Raw genomic sequence first — 18,275 nt, forward strand, 5'->3', positions numbered from 1 at the left:
ATCAATTAACGACCTCTGAGCTCACAGTAGATCTGTCTTTAAAGGTTTATAGGTTATTGTTAATGATCAATTTCCCTATGGAAAAAGTGTTCATCATCAAATCACAAAGATACACCAAGCATACACTATTATTTTATAAAATTGTATTAACCTCACCATTGCATGCTATGCCAGCTATTTAAAAACAAATGAGTTACCATGGTGTTGACAAATTGGCAATCGTGAGTCACCAAGTACTACAGCCATTACACCAGCACGGTTAAGCACGGTCAGCTAACCGTGCCGAGAAATTTGGGCTAAGAACGGTTTATAATCGTCCCGTGCTGAACTGTGCTCAAGTGAAAATACTATTGGAACCGTTCCTCACCGTGCTCAGAACCGCTCAGCCCAATAGCTCAAATGTGAATTTTTTAAACATGTAAGTTGCTAACAAGTTGCTAAATAAAGACAACAATGGTTGTCGGATTTGTAAAGCACGTAAACTCACATCCTTGTTGTAACTGTAGTCCTTATAAAACAGTTTAAAGCAAAGTTTTAAAACACAGCGACTTCAAAATTCATATTTGAGGCATGAACCTCTTCAAACTTTTACTATAGAACAAAAAGTGAAATCTAAACCTGCTCATCTAAAACCCCATTGGAAATTCCTGAACTTACCCATGGCTTGATAATGCCAATTCTCCTCCAGGTTTAAGTACTACTAACTGAACAGCCCTAGTGAATATAATACTCACAAAAAGTGAACATTCTCGTTTAAATTGGAGTCCTACCTGTAGTGCGCTGTTCAGGAAGCAGCTGTTCTGACCCGGCTCGTTGCTCAGGCCTTTGCTGGGAGCGATGGAGGTCATGGTGCGAGGGGTAAACATCCCCTGCAGCCCACTGCTGCCTGACGCAAAGTAGTTTCTCTTCCAAGACATGAGTCCAGCTCAACTCCACTCCCCCCTCCAATCACCACAAGAGCCACATCCCTCCACAGCTAATCACACTGGAGGAGGAGGGCATCTTGAACAAGGTGCAGATGTTTGTGTGTGTGTGTGTGTGTGAGAGAGAGTAAGTGTCTGTGCTAGGCTGGTCTCTATGTTACTCCCATGAGAGAGGGGTGTGTGGATCTCGGGTGGACGTTTGGTCAGTTAGGCTTCTTTCTCAAGAACAAGGAGGAAAATAAATATTTATTTAAGGAATGTACAATAACTTGGTAACAGGTGTAAAGAGGATAGTTAAGTCTCTCACGAATGTCTGGATGCCGCGACTAAATGGTTCCCCACAACTGAAACAATGAAGTGGGGTAAAATGCAATGATTGGCCTGGTTAAAACAAACTGCGTGCCTGTTGAAGTGTGTGCGAGTGTGTTATAGTGGGTGTGTGTCTGTAGCCGTGGTCCGAGACAATGTCCTCACGCCGCTGTGTCCACTTCTCCACTGACTGCTCTTGACCATGGAGTCACCTGACTAGAATCTCTCCTCTCAGCCCAGCTGCTCTGAAAAACAAAAACAAAAAAATTCTTTAAATTTAGAAACCTTCCTTAAAAACCCCATTAAGTACCTTGACAAGCACATTTCGATTTGGTGTTTTGATGTATTTCCTACTGAAACAGGAAGTGGGGGCAGGACATGTCGACTCATCCCATTTAAAAAAGCTTTAGTTTTTAGTTCTAGGCTTTAGTTTATAGCCACACACACTCACACCCCTTTCTATCATGAAGCTCAAGTCAGAGCCACTTACCAGGGAAACTTGATCTCCATACCGGCCAGCTTTTCTAAAGACTTGTGAACCGAACAATGATCTAATTGACAACATTAATTCATAACCTGTCCACAAATGCACACAGCACATCGCGGTCTTTGATTATGACAAGGCTGAAGACATTGTGCAAGTCCAAGTCTCAGCAGCGTTGCAGAGACACAGCTTGCATCACAGAGCTCTATATATATCACTTGATCATTGGCACAGAATCGCTATTGTGCGTTTCTGGTGTGTACATCAGTGTAATGTCCCGGTGGACACATTGCAAAGGTTCCACCCTATTCTAACCTGTGTTTAGAACTCACATGGAGCTGAGTAAAATGTCAGAATCTAATGTGAAAATTGGTAAATGCGTGTAACAGGTTCACACGATGGGCAAGGAGAAAGCTGGGACCAGCTTGACAACACGTAGACATTTATTTTACACTTAAACATAACATAAAACAACTCCACGTGCTGCTTCCCCGCAGACATGTCGAACACACATAACATCTTCATGCGTCTCTCTCTCTCCCTCGAACTGGCATCTCCGGCTCCTCTTTATCCCTCTCCCGGCTTATTGGGCTGATTCAGCACCAGGTGTCCATCGTTATGGCCTGGCCACGCCCTCCTCCTCATCACAATGTGTTAATTGCATTTAAGAAAATTAACACATTAAACATTTTAAATTAATTGCCTGCGTTAATGCGTTCATTTTGACAGCTCTACTTTTATTTACATACAATGAAAGCGAATTTCTAAAAATGACATCCCAATGACATTCGGCATCATTGATGCCACACTGGGTATGAAATGTTTTGGCATGCCATGGAATGACTTGAGGGTAGGGCTGCACGATTATAGCAAAAATCATAATAGTTGATTATTGCCCTTGATATTGTAATCGCAATTATTAATGTCGATTAAAATATTAAATTACCATGATGTCAAAAAGTAAGCAACAGTGCGATTCTTCAGAGAAGCAGACTTCAATGGTGGATATGAGCTGCGCTCTAGTTTCTTTTAAACATATTTTAAGCATTAAATATTGTAATAATGTTTGTTAATGTTAGGCCAAATAAAAATGATTTTAAATGGATATCTATGGTATAGATTACATTAAATTATTGATAAATTACTGCTTAAATTATTAGTCCACGTACAGTAATAATATGACATATTCAACATTCAAACTTATTAACAGCCGTTTTAAATTGACCAGGTTACTTACTGTGTTCAATAAGCCCTTTGGTGGCGAGACAGGGGACCATTCATCCCGTTAGATCTTCAATGGTGATCTTGTTCATGCAAGTGGTTGCACTTTGGAAATTAAAAACAGTCATTTGCGATCAGCGTTTGTGCGATTCGTGAAAATGTTAAATCTACTAATACCAGCTGCATGGCAAATGGGTCTTATTAGAGCAGACTGCTACTGAAATCTGCTATTCATGCCATATTCTTTATGTTGGCTACACCTCCAAAACAAACTTAGAACAGTTAAGCTGAATTACTTTATTGCTATTTTGTACAAATCAAATTCACAGTGGCCTACTTATTAACATGACTAAACAAAACTGTTATTAGATTTTTAATAAATTGTAGACAGAAATCGAGCAATGCGACAAACTCTCCCATTACAATGACTGCTGTCACTCACTGCAGGTTTACACTGTTTGAGACCTGCATTTCGACACAAGCTCAATGACGCTCCGCACAAAGTTCTTCACTCTCGCGAATGCTCTCATTAAAAACAAAGATGTCTAATCAGCATCATAAATCAATTATTTACACCACGTCTATGCCTTGATTACAACGGGAGCATTTTAGTTGTGTTGCTCATTTGCAGTGTATTTAACATCTATGTTCAAAGCGAGCAGCGCAATATGCACTGAATCCAAAATAATTCCAAAGTGCTTTTTGCTCTTGTTCTACAGCTTCTTTTCGAGTGTCAGGTGATGTTTCTTAACGTAATTTTCATGTGCCACCGCAAACAGAGGAAAACTATGTTAAGAAACATCACCTGACACAAGCATCAGGGCATTCAGATGGTTTAAAACTTGAACATTAGGATCAGTTGTCATTACTGATAGGACGGAGGACTAATTTAAGTAGCTCTGATTGGCCATTGCCGTTTCGTTGCTCAACGGACATGTTAGTGATTGGTTAGAATACTCAACCGCTGCAAAAACACGTTGTAAATAGAAACCATTGACGCAACAGGAGCAGACTTAAATTGAATGGCATAATCGTAATCGCAATCATTTTTGTGATGAACTATCCCTTTATTAAAGGTCAGCTCTGCGTGAATGAATGTTACATTTATATAGCGTGTTCCTGACACTACACTCATAGCACTTTACCCAGTGAACAGGGGACTCTCCTCAACCACCGCCAGTGTGCAGCATCCACCTTGATGATGCGACGGTAGCCATAGTGCACCAGTACGCTCACCACACACCAGCTATTGGTGGAGAGGAGAGAGTGGAGTGATAGAGCCAATTCATGAAAGGGGATTATTAGGAGGCCATGATTGATATGGGCCAATGGGGGGAATTTGGCGAGGACACCGGGGTTACAGCCCTACTCTTTTCGATAAGTGTGGGATTTTTAATGACCACAGAGAGTCAGGACCTCGGTTTAACATCTCATCCAAAGAGAGTGTATTTATACATATGTATATACATGTGACTTATTTTGCCATTCATAGTGGGCGGAACTGCTGAGGTCAGTGAAGGAATTATTCATGAATGGGTTCACATGACCACAGAAGCACATGCTCGGGGTGCAATAGTTAGTCACAGGCTGCTATGACAACAGCACAGTCCACCCCCAAGCACTGTGCTTGTCAATGCCCTGGCCGATACTGTCATACACTAGTTGGCACTGTAGAATCATTGCACCAAAGGGTTTATGCATTTACATAATGCACTGCAGAGCACAGCAAAACAGAGCCAGCAATTAAAGGGAGAGGGCCAGAGAGAGAAATAGTATGAACTAATGAGAGAGAGAGACCAATACTGCACCTAATAAATCCTCTAAAGGAGACTAGGGTTGTGCAAAGCTTCATTTTTAACATAGACTAGTCAGTGAGCTGCCTAAATAGCTAGTTGACTAATTGTTCTTAAGGAAGCTTTGTACAATTACGCTGGTTTCGGGTTCACCTGAGCCAGATTGGACACGTTTCTTTCTCGTGGGGTACATACATAAAAAGCAATCTTGCCACAAAAGCAGCTAGACGGAGCGCAATGTAATGCAACTATAGGTAGGGGTCTTGAGATGCATTTTTAAAGACCCTGTGAAATCAAAATTACAGTTTTGCTGCTTTTAGCTATATTAGCCTTAAGGAAATCTACATGCTAGTGTACTTTTAAACATTGACCAAATTAGTTTTCAGAAGATATAAGCATTTAAAATCTGCAGTCTACCATAATAATGTTATGACTAAGAATTATATGAATTGTAAGGTTGTAGCGGTGTTTGTGTCCTCTGGCGTTAAGATTTTACCCATGAAGTGGGCCAATTCATTAACCCAGCAACAACCTGAAGCTGAGCACCAATCGTTAGCCGATATCAATCAGACCAGGACAGGATTAACTGTGGGAAGTAATCGCCTCCTGGCTAGTGTGTTAGTAAACACGTTACGCAACACTCTAGTGCACTGTGCAGCGACTGCACAGCCCTGCCTCCAGAACTTACATTTTTGCTGGCCACCAATTCCCCCCAACACATACACACACACCTCCCTAAATCCCCTTTTAATTCCATTAAATGGCACAGTTCCAGTGCCACAATGCCAGAATCCGCAGCCGTCGAGATATCTTGGCAACCACACAGAGGGCACTGGGATACTGCAAGTGAGAGAGAGAGAGAGAGAGAGAGAATGAAGAGCGAACATGTACAACCGATTATGATCTCTTCACCTCTACAGGGCCTCCTTATAAAGGTCCACTAGGATTGTACTTTTCCCATTTCACAGAGCAAACAGGACTTTGATATAAAGGGCAAAAAAAATAATAATCATGTTTTTACTGTACAGCAGCAATTTCCAGGTCAAGAAAATGGGAAAAATAGAGAGAGACAGGCTCAGTGGGAAGTCGCTAAAAAAGCAATTGCAGCGTTTATTTGCACGCATTTCTGCATTGTTTTTAAGAAATTAGGCAAATCAGGTAATGGAGCAAATGAGTCCACATGAACTATGGGTTTAACTTGCATGGCACAGTTCCCAGTCTTGCAGGTTGGTTCTGAATGTTAGGTTATGGGAGTTGCAGCAGACAACATGATCTGCCATATTTTACTGGGACTGTACAGCATCACTCCACCACTGCGATCCAGGCACCTAAAAATGCTTGACTATACCGCATTTCTGGATATTTACCCAGTTTTAATGAATTTCTACATAATTTAATGACTAGATAATTTATACAAACACCTTTATACACACAAAATTTGTTTATTAATGTTTATTGCCTGCTTTTCGCGGGCGGTAACATTAATAGCACTGAGTTTTGTAAATAAGACGCAATCTGTAATAAGCTTAATTTACACAGAAAGATGGCATGTTTGCAGTGACAATGACTTGACTCAAATACTCATTGTGCAGTGCTATTTTAGTGCATTTGGTGCCTGGTTAAATTTGATGGTTAATGGTTCGTGGAAAAAGAGGCAGGTGCCTGCGTTGAAATAGCTAAAAAATGGCACAACTGTTTAGTGAATTCGCCCTCTGTTTGTTGCTGATTCATAATTCCTAGAAGATCTTTCATCGGTCTCTTTCATTTATACTGTGAAAGGGTTTTTCTTGAAAAAAAAAACATGTGTACACACAAAGAAGGTACAGCAATGCAAAGAACACACACAAATTAATTGGAGGCAGACAGAAACTGTCTGCTGGGGAAGAGTGAGGAAGACTCTTTGTCAGGATGATAAGAGTGTGGCACAGACTCTTACAAAGCCACAGCTATTAACAGAACCTTTTATAGTGCTGGCACTGGAGACCTGACTCACTCAACCACGAACGCTCTTAGGAGCCCTCTGAAGCCCTAAAGATCATCCTACCATTTACACTGACAGACGCTTACTTAAACCATCACTTCTGACAGAATTACACATCTTTCACAGAATGTATAGAGCAAACACTTGAGCATTTTGTAACAATGTTGCTGGCACTGGTAATGACAAAGTCGATGACGATGAAGAAACCAAGTGCAAATTTATTCCAACTCATGATATCCAAAACCCTAACTACAAAAATGAATGAAACAAACATAAACTTGACTTGACATAAACTTGAATTCACAACCAAAGTTACATTCAATAATATCTGACACTCTAAACAAGATAAGACAATCAACCAATGAAAACAAGACACATGAACATGGAGGGAAACATGAAATCACATTACAAGGGAACCACATGACATGAAACAGGAACTAGTCATGGAACTCTGGCTCGGCATTCACCATGTCGTGGAACTCTGGCTTGGCGGCCATGACATGAAACTCTGGCTCGGCATCTGCCTCCCCCCACAGTGAACGTGGAACCAATAATCTGCAGGGCGAGGTCGATATATTGAGCCATGCTGTGGGTACTCTGACTGCCTGGCATCAGCAAAGAGATAGACTCAATCAGTCCAAAATGAAAAATGTCTTTGAGGGCAACCTCATTGAAGTCCACCTGGCATGCCAGAGCGCAAAAGTCCTCCACGGAAACCTCCAGGGGACGATTCCCCTAACGTAGGCATACAAGTTGGATTGCTGGGTTCATTTCTGTCAGTCAGGTATTCTGTAACAATGTTGCTGGCACTAGCAATGACAAAGACGATGACGATGAAGTAAAGAACCCAAGTGCAAATTTATTCCAACTCGTGATATCCAAAACCCTAACTACAAACATGAATGAAACATAAACATAAACTTGACTTGACATAAGCTTGACTTTGACATAAACTTGACTTGACATAAACTTGAATTCACAACCAAAGTTACATTCAACAATACCTGACACTGGACAATGGAAAACATGAGGGTTAAATACATGGACATGGGAGAACACATGAGAGATAACCAATAAACAATAAGAACTCTTAACAGGAGGGGGCCTGGGTAGCTCAGTGGTAAAAGACACTGGCTACCACCCCTGGAGTTCACTAGTTCGCTAGTTCAAATCCCAGGGCATGCTGAGTGACTCCAGCCAGGTCTCCTAAGCAACCAAATTGGGAGGGTAGAGTCACATAGGGTAACCTCCTCATGGTCACCATAATGTGGTTCGTTCTCAGTGGGGTGCGTGGTGAGTTGAGCGTGGATGCCGCGGTGGATGGCGTGAAGCCTCCACATGTGCTATGTCTCCGTGGCAACACGCTCAACAAGCCATGTGATAAGATGCGCAGGTTGATGGTCTCAGATGCGGAGGCAACTGGGATTCATCCTCCGCCACCCAGATTGAAAAGCACACTGGGAATTGGGCATTCCAAATTGGGTGAAAAAGGGGAAAATAAAAAATAAATAAATAAATAAAAAAAGACCTCTAAACAAGATAAAGACAATCAACCAATGAAAACAAGACACATAAACATGAACCAACAGAATACACATGACACATTTGCTCATCTTATGAGGAGTCTATTTATTTACTTCTGACTGGAGTCAGAGTAGACACAAAATAAAGCTGAGACCTTTGTTTATTTTTAATAATGTTAAAATTAGGGATGTGCATATTTTTAAAATCAACTAGTTGGTGGGTAGTGTGAACTACCAGTAAACTAATTGGTCTTAAGGAAGGCCAGTATAATTAGGCTGGTTTGGGGTTCTCCCGACCCAGATGGACAAGTTTTTTAGGGAACATTTACATAAGACACGTACTATCAGGATGACTCGCAGACTTCAGTGAAGATGACAATTATTTGATGAATATAAAACAGAAATGTAATGTCTCTCTTTGGAGTAAGCCCCGTCTGGCGGTCCGAAGAAGTTGTACTCGGAACCGTCATATCCTGCCGGAGATAGGAGGCAGGGGCGAGGAGCCTACCCCCGTGCAGGACGAGACTCAACTGGTGGTGGGGTGGTGGAGGTTGCCGTGTTAGCACACTGAAACGCAATGTGATAGATTGTGAGCAGACTTATAAAGCATTGGCTTACATGTGATTGGCTAGGAGTTACCTAGCTAATGGTGCGATGATGTTCAGCTGCTAGTCTTACCGCTAGAACTACGCTGCGCTTACATTTCTTGTGTCTCGAGACCTCTGCATGATGCATTGAAATGCACTGAATAGAGACGTGTATTGCAATCACAATGTGTATCTTAGGGCTGCACAATTAAGTAATCGAGATTACAATTATGGCTGCCGCAATTAACTAATCGTGAAAAGTGTCAATTACAGAATTCACAAGGTTCCTTCGGTCTACTCCAGTCACGTCTAAATGTCCTATATACAATGTGTTTTTTGCAACATTGAGTATTGTAACTATTCAGAGACATGTCCATTGTGCGCATGAATGCAATGATTAAGTTAGTCTAGGCTAAGCTGGGGAATATGGCCAAAAATATTATCACAATATTTTTTATATTTATCGATATTTATCATGATATACATTTCATACCATTAATGGGGAAGAAAATGCACGTTCGTTAGACCTCAAGAATTAATTTAAACTAACTTGTTTGTTTACAAGTAAACCCCAGAAGGTAAGCTACCTTTAAAGAAGGGCTGGGCGATAAACCAGTATCGATATTTATCGAAAACAAATAAATTTTCGTTATCGATGATAAACTTTTGAGTCATTTTCGATATTTAGCCTGTGTTCTACATCTAGACGATCAGATCAGGTACGTCTGGCTAAAAACGCAAACTTATGCACACAACTAGCTAACTGAGGGGCTGTTTACACAACAACGTTATCAACTAAAAACGGAAAGCTTTTTATGCATTTTGGCTGTTCGTTTACACGACAACAGCGTTTTGGGGCCGGAAAACGCAAACTTTTGAAAACGGGTTTCAAAGTACATGTTTTTGAAAACGATGCCGTTATCGTCTCCATGTAAACATACAAAAACGATGACGTCATGCGCACGCGTATTAGAATGATGGATTGATAGGCATCAATTTGAGATGTATAATTATCAATATGAATACTGGTGTCTGTGCAAATAACAATAATCAACAATTTATTCATTTGGAGTGTTTAGTATGGAGTGTGAACATTGTACAGAAGGCAGAACCTGCAATTTGAAAATCTTGAAATTAATGTATGGATTCAGATGGGAAAAATGTATTTGTATTTTAAATGTTATTTATTTATTTACTTAATTTTATTTGATGTACCTTTACCCTGCAATTCATTCACCCACCGCTTATGTATATAGCCTATAGACAGAGATGTGATGCCATGTACAGTATTCAATGATATGCTTAGAATATGAAAACATGAGGCAGTGAAAATGCATGTTAGATCCAATGTACACAAGACCTCTCTCTCCGTCAGAAGATATCCATATATCAGAGTTCTGTATGATATCCAAAACCAGTCAACATCAACAGCTTGTTATGTTAACTTACTCTCCTACCAGCCCAAGAGTCAGCAGAGCGAATACAGAAGGCGGCAGGAGACGAAGTGATGGTAAAAATGAGCAGACTTTATTGAATAATCTTGAGAGCTCAGTCTATATGCATGCACACAAGTACTTCAAAACAACGCGCGAGACATTCAAAACTACAATGGCGGACTACAGGACTGTGTTTGTGCTGCTCAAGATTTTGAGTTATTGACGCTTTTCCAGCAAAGTAATTATAGTAATAAAGCAACCTCATCGTCCGTCAAGACAAAATTGCTCGATGCTTTCGCCATCTTCATTGTTTGTATTTACCGCTCTGTGGAAGAATGCTTATGTGCGCAGGCGCGTAGCATTTCTTTACAAAGTGACATCGCCAACTACTGGCCTGGCATGCATAATACAGTGTTTTTAGTGGTTTTTCGCAGATCCGTGTGAACGGGGATCTTTTTGACCACGTTGTCGTCTGTACGCGAAACATTTAAAAAATGCAAAGGAAAAACGTTTCCGTTTTTAGTACATCGTTGTCATGTAAACGTACCCCGAGTCATAGTTATGAAATCATCCAGTTAGGAAGTATTAGCAGGCTAGCAGCTACATAGCCCTGCTGTCATGGAAACTGGTTAGCAGCTAGCTTGCTATCCGGCTAATATGATATCGTTGTGTTCTAAACAAGACAGCATTGACAGTTCAATACTGCTTTTGACTGAACACAACAGCAACTCCAACATCAACACCATTGCTGTTTATTTATATACTATTTAGTTTACTATTTTTTTATTTATTTTTTTATTAACATTAGCGTCAAAGGCAAGAAACTGTTTCTTCTTCTTGTGGTGTTTATTGGTGGTTGGCAATCGAGCATATGGTGCAGTACCGCCACGTACTGAGCTGGAGTGTGGAGCACACAAATTCTTTCAGTGGAGTAAAACATCAGCTGAAGATGATGAAATTTACCACATTTCATCGAAAAGAGGTCACATACACCTTATGTAGGATTGAATAATAAATTCCATATGAATGTAAATCGAAATTAATAACAGCGATTATAAAATCAAGGGAAATAATCAACAATCAAGATTTTTGTCATAATCTTGCAACCCTTTTGTATCTTATTGTGAGGTACTTGGTGATAACCATTCCCGTAAGTTCGATATGTCGTACTGTTATGTGCCTGGGTGTTGATTGTTAAGCCAATTATAGATTAAGAATAGATGTTTCCACTAATTTCCAGTGAACAAACACTTTTTTCTGAGTGTTTCCTTCACAGACTTATTTTCATTTGCGTCTAATGAAATATGCCATCCACTTTGAATAGTCACAATAGGCTAACTGGCATAAAATAGGGAACTATGGATAACATTGTAACAATGTGCCCTTATTCACTCTCCCCTGTTTGTCAATTACATTTTATTTGTTTAATATGTTTTTACAATAAATGTCGTTTAAAAAAAAAAAACTTTACAGACAATGGTGTCCAAATGCTTCCATTGAGCAAGTCAAAAGTGACTGTAGCAAGCAAAAAAAACACAAAAATGTTGTTGTAAGAAACATGTTTAGATGAAGATGGAAAAGAAAAACCTTGGGAGGAACCTGACTCAGCTGGAAGAGCCCATAGTCCTCTGGCAAAGCCCATCCTCCTCTGTATTGTAGATCAACCCGTTTTGTAATGCCATGAGGAAACGTAATTCACAACCTCTCTACAGGCAGCTTTGAACACAGCTGCTAAATGGTTAATGCCCATGGAAGCCCATTCCGCATCCCAGCCCTGACTAAACAAAATGGCAAAAAAAAAAAAAGAGTCATCAGCTCATGCATGAAGAATAATTTCTTCTCAGAACTGTAAGCTAGAGTGCTAGCAATAAGGTCAAACGCAGGTAAAGGTGTAATCAGTTTAAATGAAATGATTACACACAGGGCTGAAGCATTTCCTGAGCCTGGCTGCAATGCTACATCTGAAAACAGCATTTCTGACATAGACTGGCACCTGGAGCCTGCAGAGAGACTGACATCTGTCTACATGTAGCCACTTGTGTCACCTCACACCCCTTTTTGCCTCCTGCTGATAGGGCTTGCGTGACTGCAGCTCTTCCTCTCCTTGCCTCCAGTCACAGCAGGAGAGAAACTGCGTGGAACTGTCAGGCTGCATCCAGCACAACTTTACCCGAGAACGTGTCTAAGGGAACACAGACAGGCAGCAAAATGAGGCACTGGATGAGACCGTTGGAAGCTGCAAACGTTCTCTGCTGTTCTCCTCTCCTCCGCTTGTTACAGAGCCAGGAGAATTGCTGTTACACAAAGGAGACGTGGGCGAGAGCGCCCGGTGGATAAAGCTTTGCCAGCATAAGAGCCGTCAGCATTGAGGAGTTTAGGAGCCAGCCAAGCCGTTTCATTTCAAGGGACCTTTTAAAGTCTTTGTTGTCATTCAATTTAATTTTGCCATAGTAGAGTGGGCTTCAGGGGATATACACACATGCCGAGAGCAAGCACTTGCAACAGACTGTGCCCTCAAGTCTCTTCATATTTTAGCTCTCTGTCACTCTCTCGTTCTCCCCCTTTTCTATCTGAACATAAGCTATGCTCCAGAACCAAGTGAGCTGCCTTGCTGCCTACAGTCTACAAAAGGTAGCTGCCTTATAGGCAGCAATGTAAAGGTCATTGAACTTCATGAGTGACCGATTTGGAATGCTCTTCATAGGCAGTAACTCTGTGTCACACTAAGGCCACGTACATACTGCAGCTAAATTTGGTTGTCAGTTCACTGTTTAGTGCTTAATCCTGTTCTGTGCACACACAATTTGATCAAATAAGGCAGTGACAACCGCATTCTACAACCGAATTAACTCCCAAAAAATTAAAGTAGTGACAAATGCATTTTCAAACAGTGCACACAGTGTGTACGGAACTGAACTGAACAACTAGTTGTTAATGACGTGATTAATAGCATGTGTGAGATGTGTCCATCTTCTACTGGTGCAAATCAAACAAATCGAGGTATGTGTCTTCATTCATTAATATATTTCAGTTTCTCTCTCATCTGTAGTTTCTCTCATCAGCCCTGCGGTCTCAGGGTAACCCACACAATACAGTCCAGAGCACGCACGCGCTGTTTAACAACAGCCGTTTAGACGCACATAAAACACAGCGATTCTGTTGATGGCAGCTAACAAAACATTGTCAGATGATAATACTGTATATCTGTGGTGGATAATCTCTTTGCTCAAAAACAGCGAACACAAAACGGGTTAAACTAGTGGCATTCATGCTTAACAGGAGGGAAGGGAGCCAAAAACAAAAAACATCCAGTGAGCCACAGTTCTGTGATTGGAAATGCCTTGTTGATGAAAGAGGTCAGCGGAGAATGGCCAGACTGGTTCGAGCTGACAGAAAGGCTGCATTAACTCAGGTAACCACTCTGTTCAATTGTAGTGAGCCAAATAGCATCTCAGAATGCACAACATGTCGAAACTTGAGGCGGATGGGCTATAACAGCTCCACCACAGAAACACTCCAGGACACAAGGACACAAACAAATCTCACAAAGAGCCTGGAGTGGAGTGGGATCTACCCAAAGAGAATACAGTCACATTCACTGTCACACACTAACAAACACCCACACAATCAAAATAAATAACCTCAAGAGAACAGAGTGTTTTAAACCAGCTTTTGAACAACCAAAAGTGAGATTGTCCTCAAAAGACAAACATAATTATCCAGAGTGATGACATTATTCCCCTTCATTTAGAGCTGTACTAGGGCAGGATTTTATGTTAGCCACTGTGCAGAATGTTGTGTGACTGTCAACTGACTAAAGCTGCTGATATTTTTATGAGTATTAGATACTGGTCAGGATAATTGTCCAACAACTGGTTAATATTTCAGTGAGTTTGACTAGTTTATCTAGATATATTTTTCTTCTTTAGTTTTATATTAGCTTAATATTTTTTAGCAGCAGTGCTTCAAAGGATATTAATTTACACACGCAACTTCAAAGAGAAGGTGAAGTATAAAGTATGAAGTCTGACTTCAAAACACCTGTGAGCAATGTTACAGTTATCAAGTATTTAACATTGAAAAAATTACACACTTCTCCTTTAAAGGTGGAGATGGAGGAGATATTGTGAAGACTCGGTGGATGTGAATTCTAGGGTTTGGTTGATATTATACTAAAAGACCTGCCATCCACTGAGAGTCAAAATATGGGGACAGAAAGCAGCCTAGACTCAGAGGGCTAAAGGGCACAGGAGTGTATGGAAGAATTTATTCACATAAGTATTAAGAAAAACCAGAAAGTGCTTTTAAAGTTAATAATAGGAATAAGGAATAGTTCTCCCAAAACTGAAAATTCTTTCATCATTTACTCACCCTGATGTCATCCCAGATATGCATGACTTTAATTTTTCTGCAGAACACAAACCAAGGTTTTTAGAAGAATATCTCAGCTCTGTAGGTCCATACAATGCAAGAAATCGGGGTCCAAAATGTTGAAGCTCCAAAAAGCACATAAAGGCAGCATAAAAGTAATCCATAACACTTCAGTGGTTAAATATCTTCAGTGATCCAATAGTTTTTGGGTGAGAACAGACCAAAATGTAACTCAATTTACACTATAAATCCTGACATCTGCAGTCTCCTTGGCGATCATGATTTCAAGCTCGATTACACTTCCTAGCACCACCTAAAGCTCTGCACATGTGTCAAGCTCTAAGTAGTGTAATCGAGCTTGAAATCATGATAGTGCCTAGAGACTGCAATGGCAAAATTTAGGCCTATGGTAAAAAAGAAGGACTATGAGTTTTGTGCAATAAAAGGTGCCTCTCACTTGTTGAATCACTCATTTACCCTATAGAAGGGATATGATTATTATTGTTAAGAAATGCTGATCGGTGTCTGGTGGACATTACCCTAAACCAGCCTAATTATACAAGGCTTCCACGACAACTTGTATTTAAGCCAACCCACAGACTATTCGATATTAAAAAAATGTAGTCTTGCACATCCCTAGTGTGTATGAGAGTGCATAATAACATATGAGATCGCATGTGTGTGTGTCTCCTAACACTTTCTGCTGCCTCTTCTGTGTTCACACAGTGCAGTGGAGAGTGCGATTACCTCCATCTAACAGTGACAAAAAACCAGGGTTACATTGGCACACAGCAGGAGTGTGTGTGTGTGTGTGTGTGTGTGTGTGTGTGTGTGTGGGTGTGGGTGTGGGTGTGGGTATGTGTGTGGGTGTGTACAAGAGAAAACGCTGCAGTATACAGGTGCATCTCAATAAATTAGAATGTCGTGGAAAAGTTCATTTATTTCAGTAATTCAACTCAAATTGTGAAACTCATGTATTAAATAAATTCAATGCACACAGACTGAAGTAGTTTAAGTATTTGGTTCTTTTAATTGTGATGATTTTGGCTCACATTTAACAAAAACCCACCAATTCACTATCTCAAAAAATTAGAATATGGTGACATGCCAATCAGCTAATCAACTCAAAACACCTGCAAAGGTTTCCTGAGCCTTCAAAATGGTCTCTCAGTTTGGTTCACTAGGCTACACAATCATGGGGAAGACTGCTGATCTGACAGTTGTCCAGAAGACAATCACTGACACCCTTCACAAGGAGGGTAAGCCACAAACATTCATTGCCAAAGAAGCTGGCTGTTCACAGAGTGCTGTATCCAAGCATGTTAACAGAAAGTTGAGTGGAAGGAAAAAGTGTGGAAGAAAAAGATGCACAACCAACTGAGAGAACCGCAGCCTTATGATTGTCAAGCAAAATCGATTCAAGAATTTGGGTGAACTTCACAAGGAATGGACTGAGGCTGGGGTCAAGGCATCAAGAGCCACCACACACAGACGTGTCAAGGAATTTGGCTACAGTTGTCGTATTCCTCTTGTTAAGCCACTCCTGAACCACAGACAACGTCAGAGGCGTCTTACCTGGGCTAAGGAGAAGAAGAACTGGACTGTTGCCCAGTGGTCCAAAGTCCTCTTTTCAGATGAGAGCAAGTTTTGTATTTCATTTGGAAACCAAGGTCCTAGAGTCTGGAGGAAGGGTGGAGAAGCTCATAGCCCAAGTTGCTTGAAGTCCAGTGTTAAGTTTCCACAGTCTGTGATGATTTGGGGTGCAATGTCATCTGCTGGTGTTGGTCCATTGTGTTTTTTGAAAACCAAAGTCACTGCACCCGTTTACCAAGAAATTTTGGAGCACTTCATGCTTCCTTCTGCTGACCAGCTTTTTAAAGATGCTGATTTCATTTTCCAGCAGGATTTGGCACCTGCCCACACTGCCAAAAGCACCAAAAGTTGGTTAAATGACCATGGTGTTGGTGTGCTTGACTGGCCAGCAAACTCACCAGACCTGAACCCCATAGAGAATCTATGGGGTATTGTCAAGAGGAAAATGAGAAACAAGAGACCAAAAAATGCAGATGAGCTGAAAGCCACTGTCAAAGAAACCTGGGCTTCCATACCACCTCAGCAGTGCCACAAACTGATCACCTCCATGCCACGCCGAATTGAGGCAGTAATTAAAGCAAAAGGAGCCCCTACCAAGTATTGAGTACATATACAGTAAATGAACATACTTTCCAGAAGGCCAACAATTCACTAAAAATGTTTTTTTTTTATTGGTCTTATGATGTATTCTAATTTTTTGAGATAGTGAATTGGTGGGTTTTTGTTAAATGTGAGCCAAAATCATCACAATTAAAAGAACCAAAGACTTAAACTACTTCAGTCTGTGTGCACTGAATTTATTTAATACACGAGTTTCACAATTTGAGTTGAATTACTGAAATAAATGATCTTTTCCACGTCATTCTAATTTATTGAGATGCACCTGTAATGGCTTGTCACCATGAAAATTGAGCTATGAGCAAATGGCATTGTGCCCTCAAAAAGTATTTGGAGAGTTAAGCCACACTTATAAAAGCATGAATATTTTTGAATAATTATACATGAATAATTATATAACAAATATCAAAACATGTGACATTTATTTGGAAGAAAAGCAGCACAATCACACTTTAAGCAAAACAGTTCACAAAAAGAAGTTTGTTAGTTTTTCAATGATAAAATGTCCAGTGTCCAACCAAAAGACACCTGCGTGAACTTGAGGGAAATTGACTTGATATATCCTGTAAAAATCAATTTGGGACCAGTTTCTTAAAAGTGACTGAAAAACAGAAATGCTAATTTTCTTTTGAAAAAAGATCTAGAACCATTTGCCTACAGATTGTTTTTCCTTTTTCATTAAAGGAAAGTTCAATGACAGCATATCTGGAATAATGTTGATTACCACAAAAATTAGTTTCGACTCATCCCTCCTTTTCTTTTAAAAAAGCAAATATCCAGGTTTCAGTGATGCACTTACAATGGAAGTGAATTGGGTCATTGAAAGTGAATGAAAGTCCAATTTTTGGAGGGTTTAAACACAGAAATGTGAAGCTTATAATCTTATAAAAGCACTTACATTCATTCTTCTGTTAAAACTTGTGTATTATTTGAGCTGTAAAATTGTTTAAATTGTAATTTTAAAAAGTAAATTTTTTGTGCATTGCATTCTTATTAGTAGGATCTCGTCAGTGTCCAAAAGATGTGCAACAATCAGAATGGCGAATTAAACATTACAGGATTCAGAGTTAAACAATTTTTTAATATATATATATATATTAAATTAATATGCTCATATCGCGGTTTTATTGCAACTGTCATTAATTGCACAGCCCAATTATGCATCTAATGCAATGAAATTCATGCATTTTTGAGCGTGCATAAGTGTCCAAATACTACTTGGGACCAGAAAATAAGCCATGCAGTAGTCTTACCCTAGACCAAATTTCTATGCTCATTTTGTCCTATTAATATACTTAACAGTTTTTTGTTAGGGAAACCTTTAAGCCTGAGATTTAATGGTGTTATATTCAACACATTTCTAATCCACAAAATTTCCACCAAAGATCAGACAGCTTTATTTAACTGCATTTAGAAAATGCATACTTCAGTTCATA

The 18,275-nt window shown here is 40.1% G+C and overlaps 1 protein-coding gene and 1 long non-coding RNA gene across 3 annotated transcripts in view; one reads left to right on the top strand and one right to left on the bottom strand.

The window, feature by feature from the left end:
* Positions 1 to 18,275, top strand: part of LOC127423599 (uncharacterized) — a 419,204-nt gene that overhangs the window by 308,625 nt on the left and 92,304 nt on the right. The window lies entirely within an intron of this gene.
* The window catches only part of usp54b (ubiquitin specific peptidase 54b), a 146,119-nt gene that overhangs the window by 93,269 nt on the left and 34,575 nt on the right, over positions 1 to 18,275 (bottom strand). For both annotated transcript variants that reach the window (XM_051668025.1, XM_051668026.1), the window contains exon 2: positions 771 to 1,477. In XM_051668025.1, coding sequence (XP_051523985.1) covers positions 771 to 917 — 147 coding nt within the window. In that variant the 5' untranslated portion in view covers positions 918 to 1,477. The remainder of the gene's footprint in view (positions 1 to 770; positions 1,478 to 18,275) is intronic.

Source organism: Myxocyprinus asiaticus, chromosome 32 (assembly GCF_019703515.2).
Source record: "Myxocyprinus asiaticus isolate MX2 ecotype Aquarium Trade chromosome 32, UBuf_Myxa_2, whole genome shotgun sequence".
In the NCBI taxonomy this organism is placed as follows: Eukaryota; Metazoa; Chordata; class Actinopteri; order Cypriniformes; family Catostomidae; genus Myxocyprinus; species Myxocyprinus asiaticus.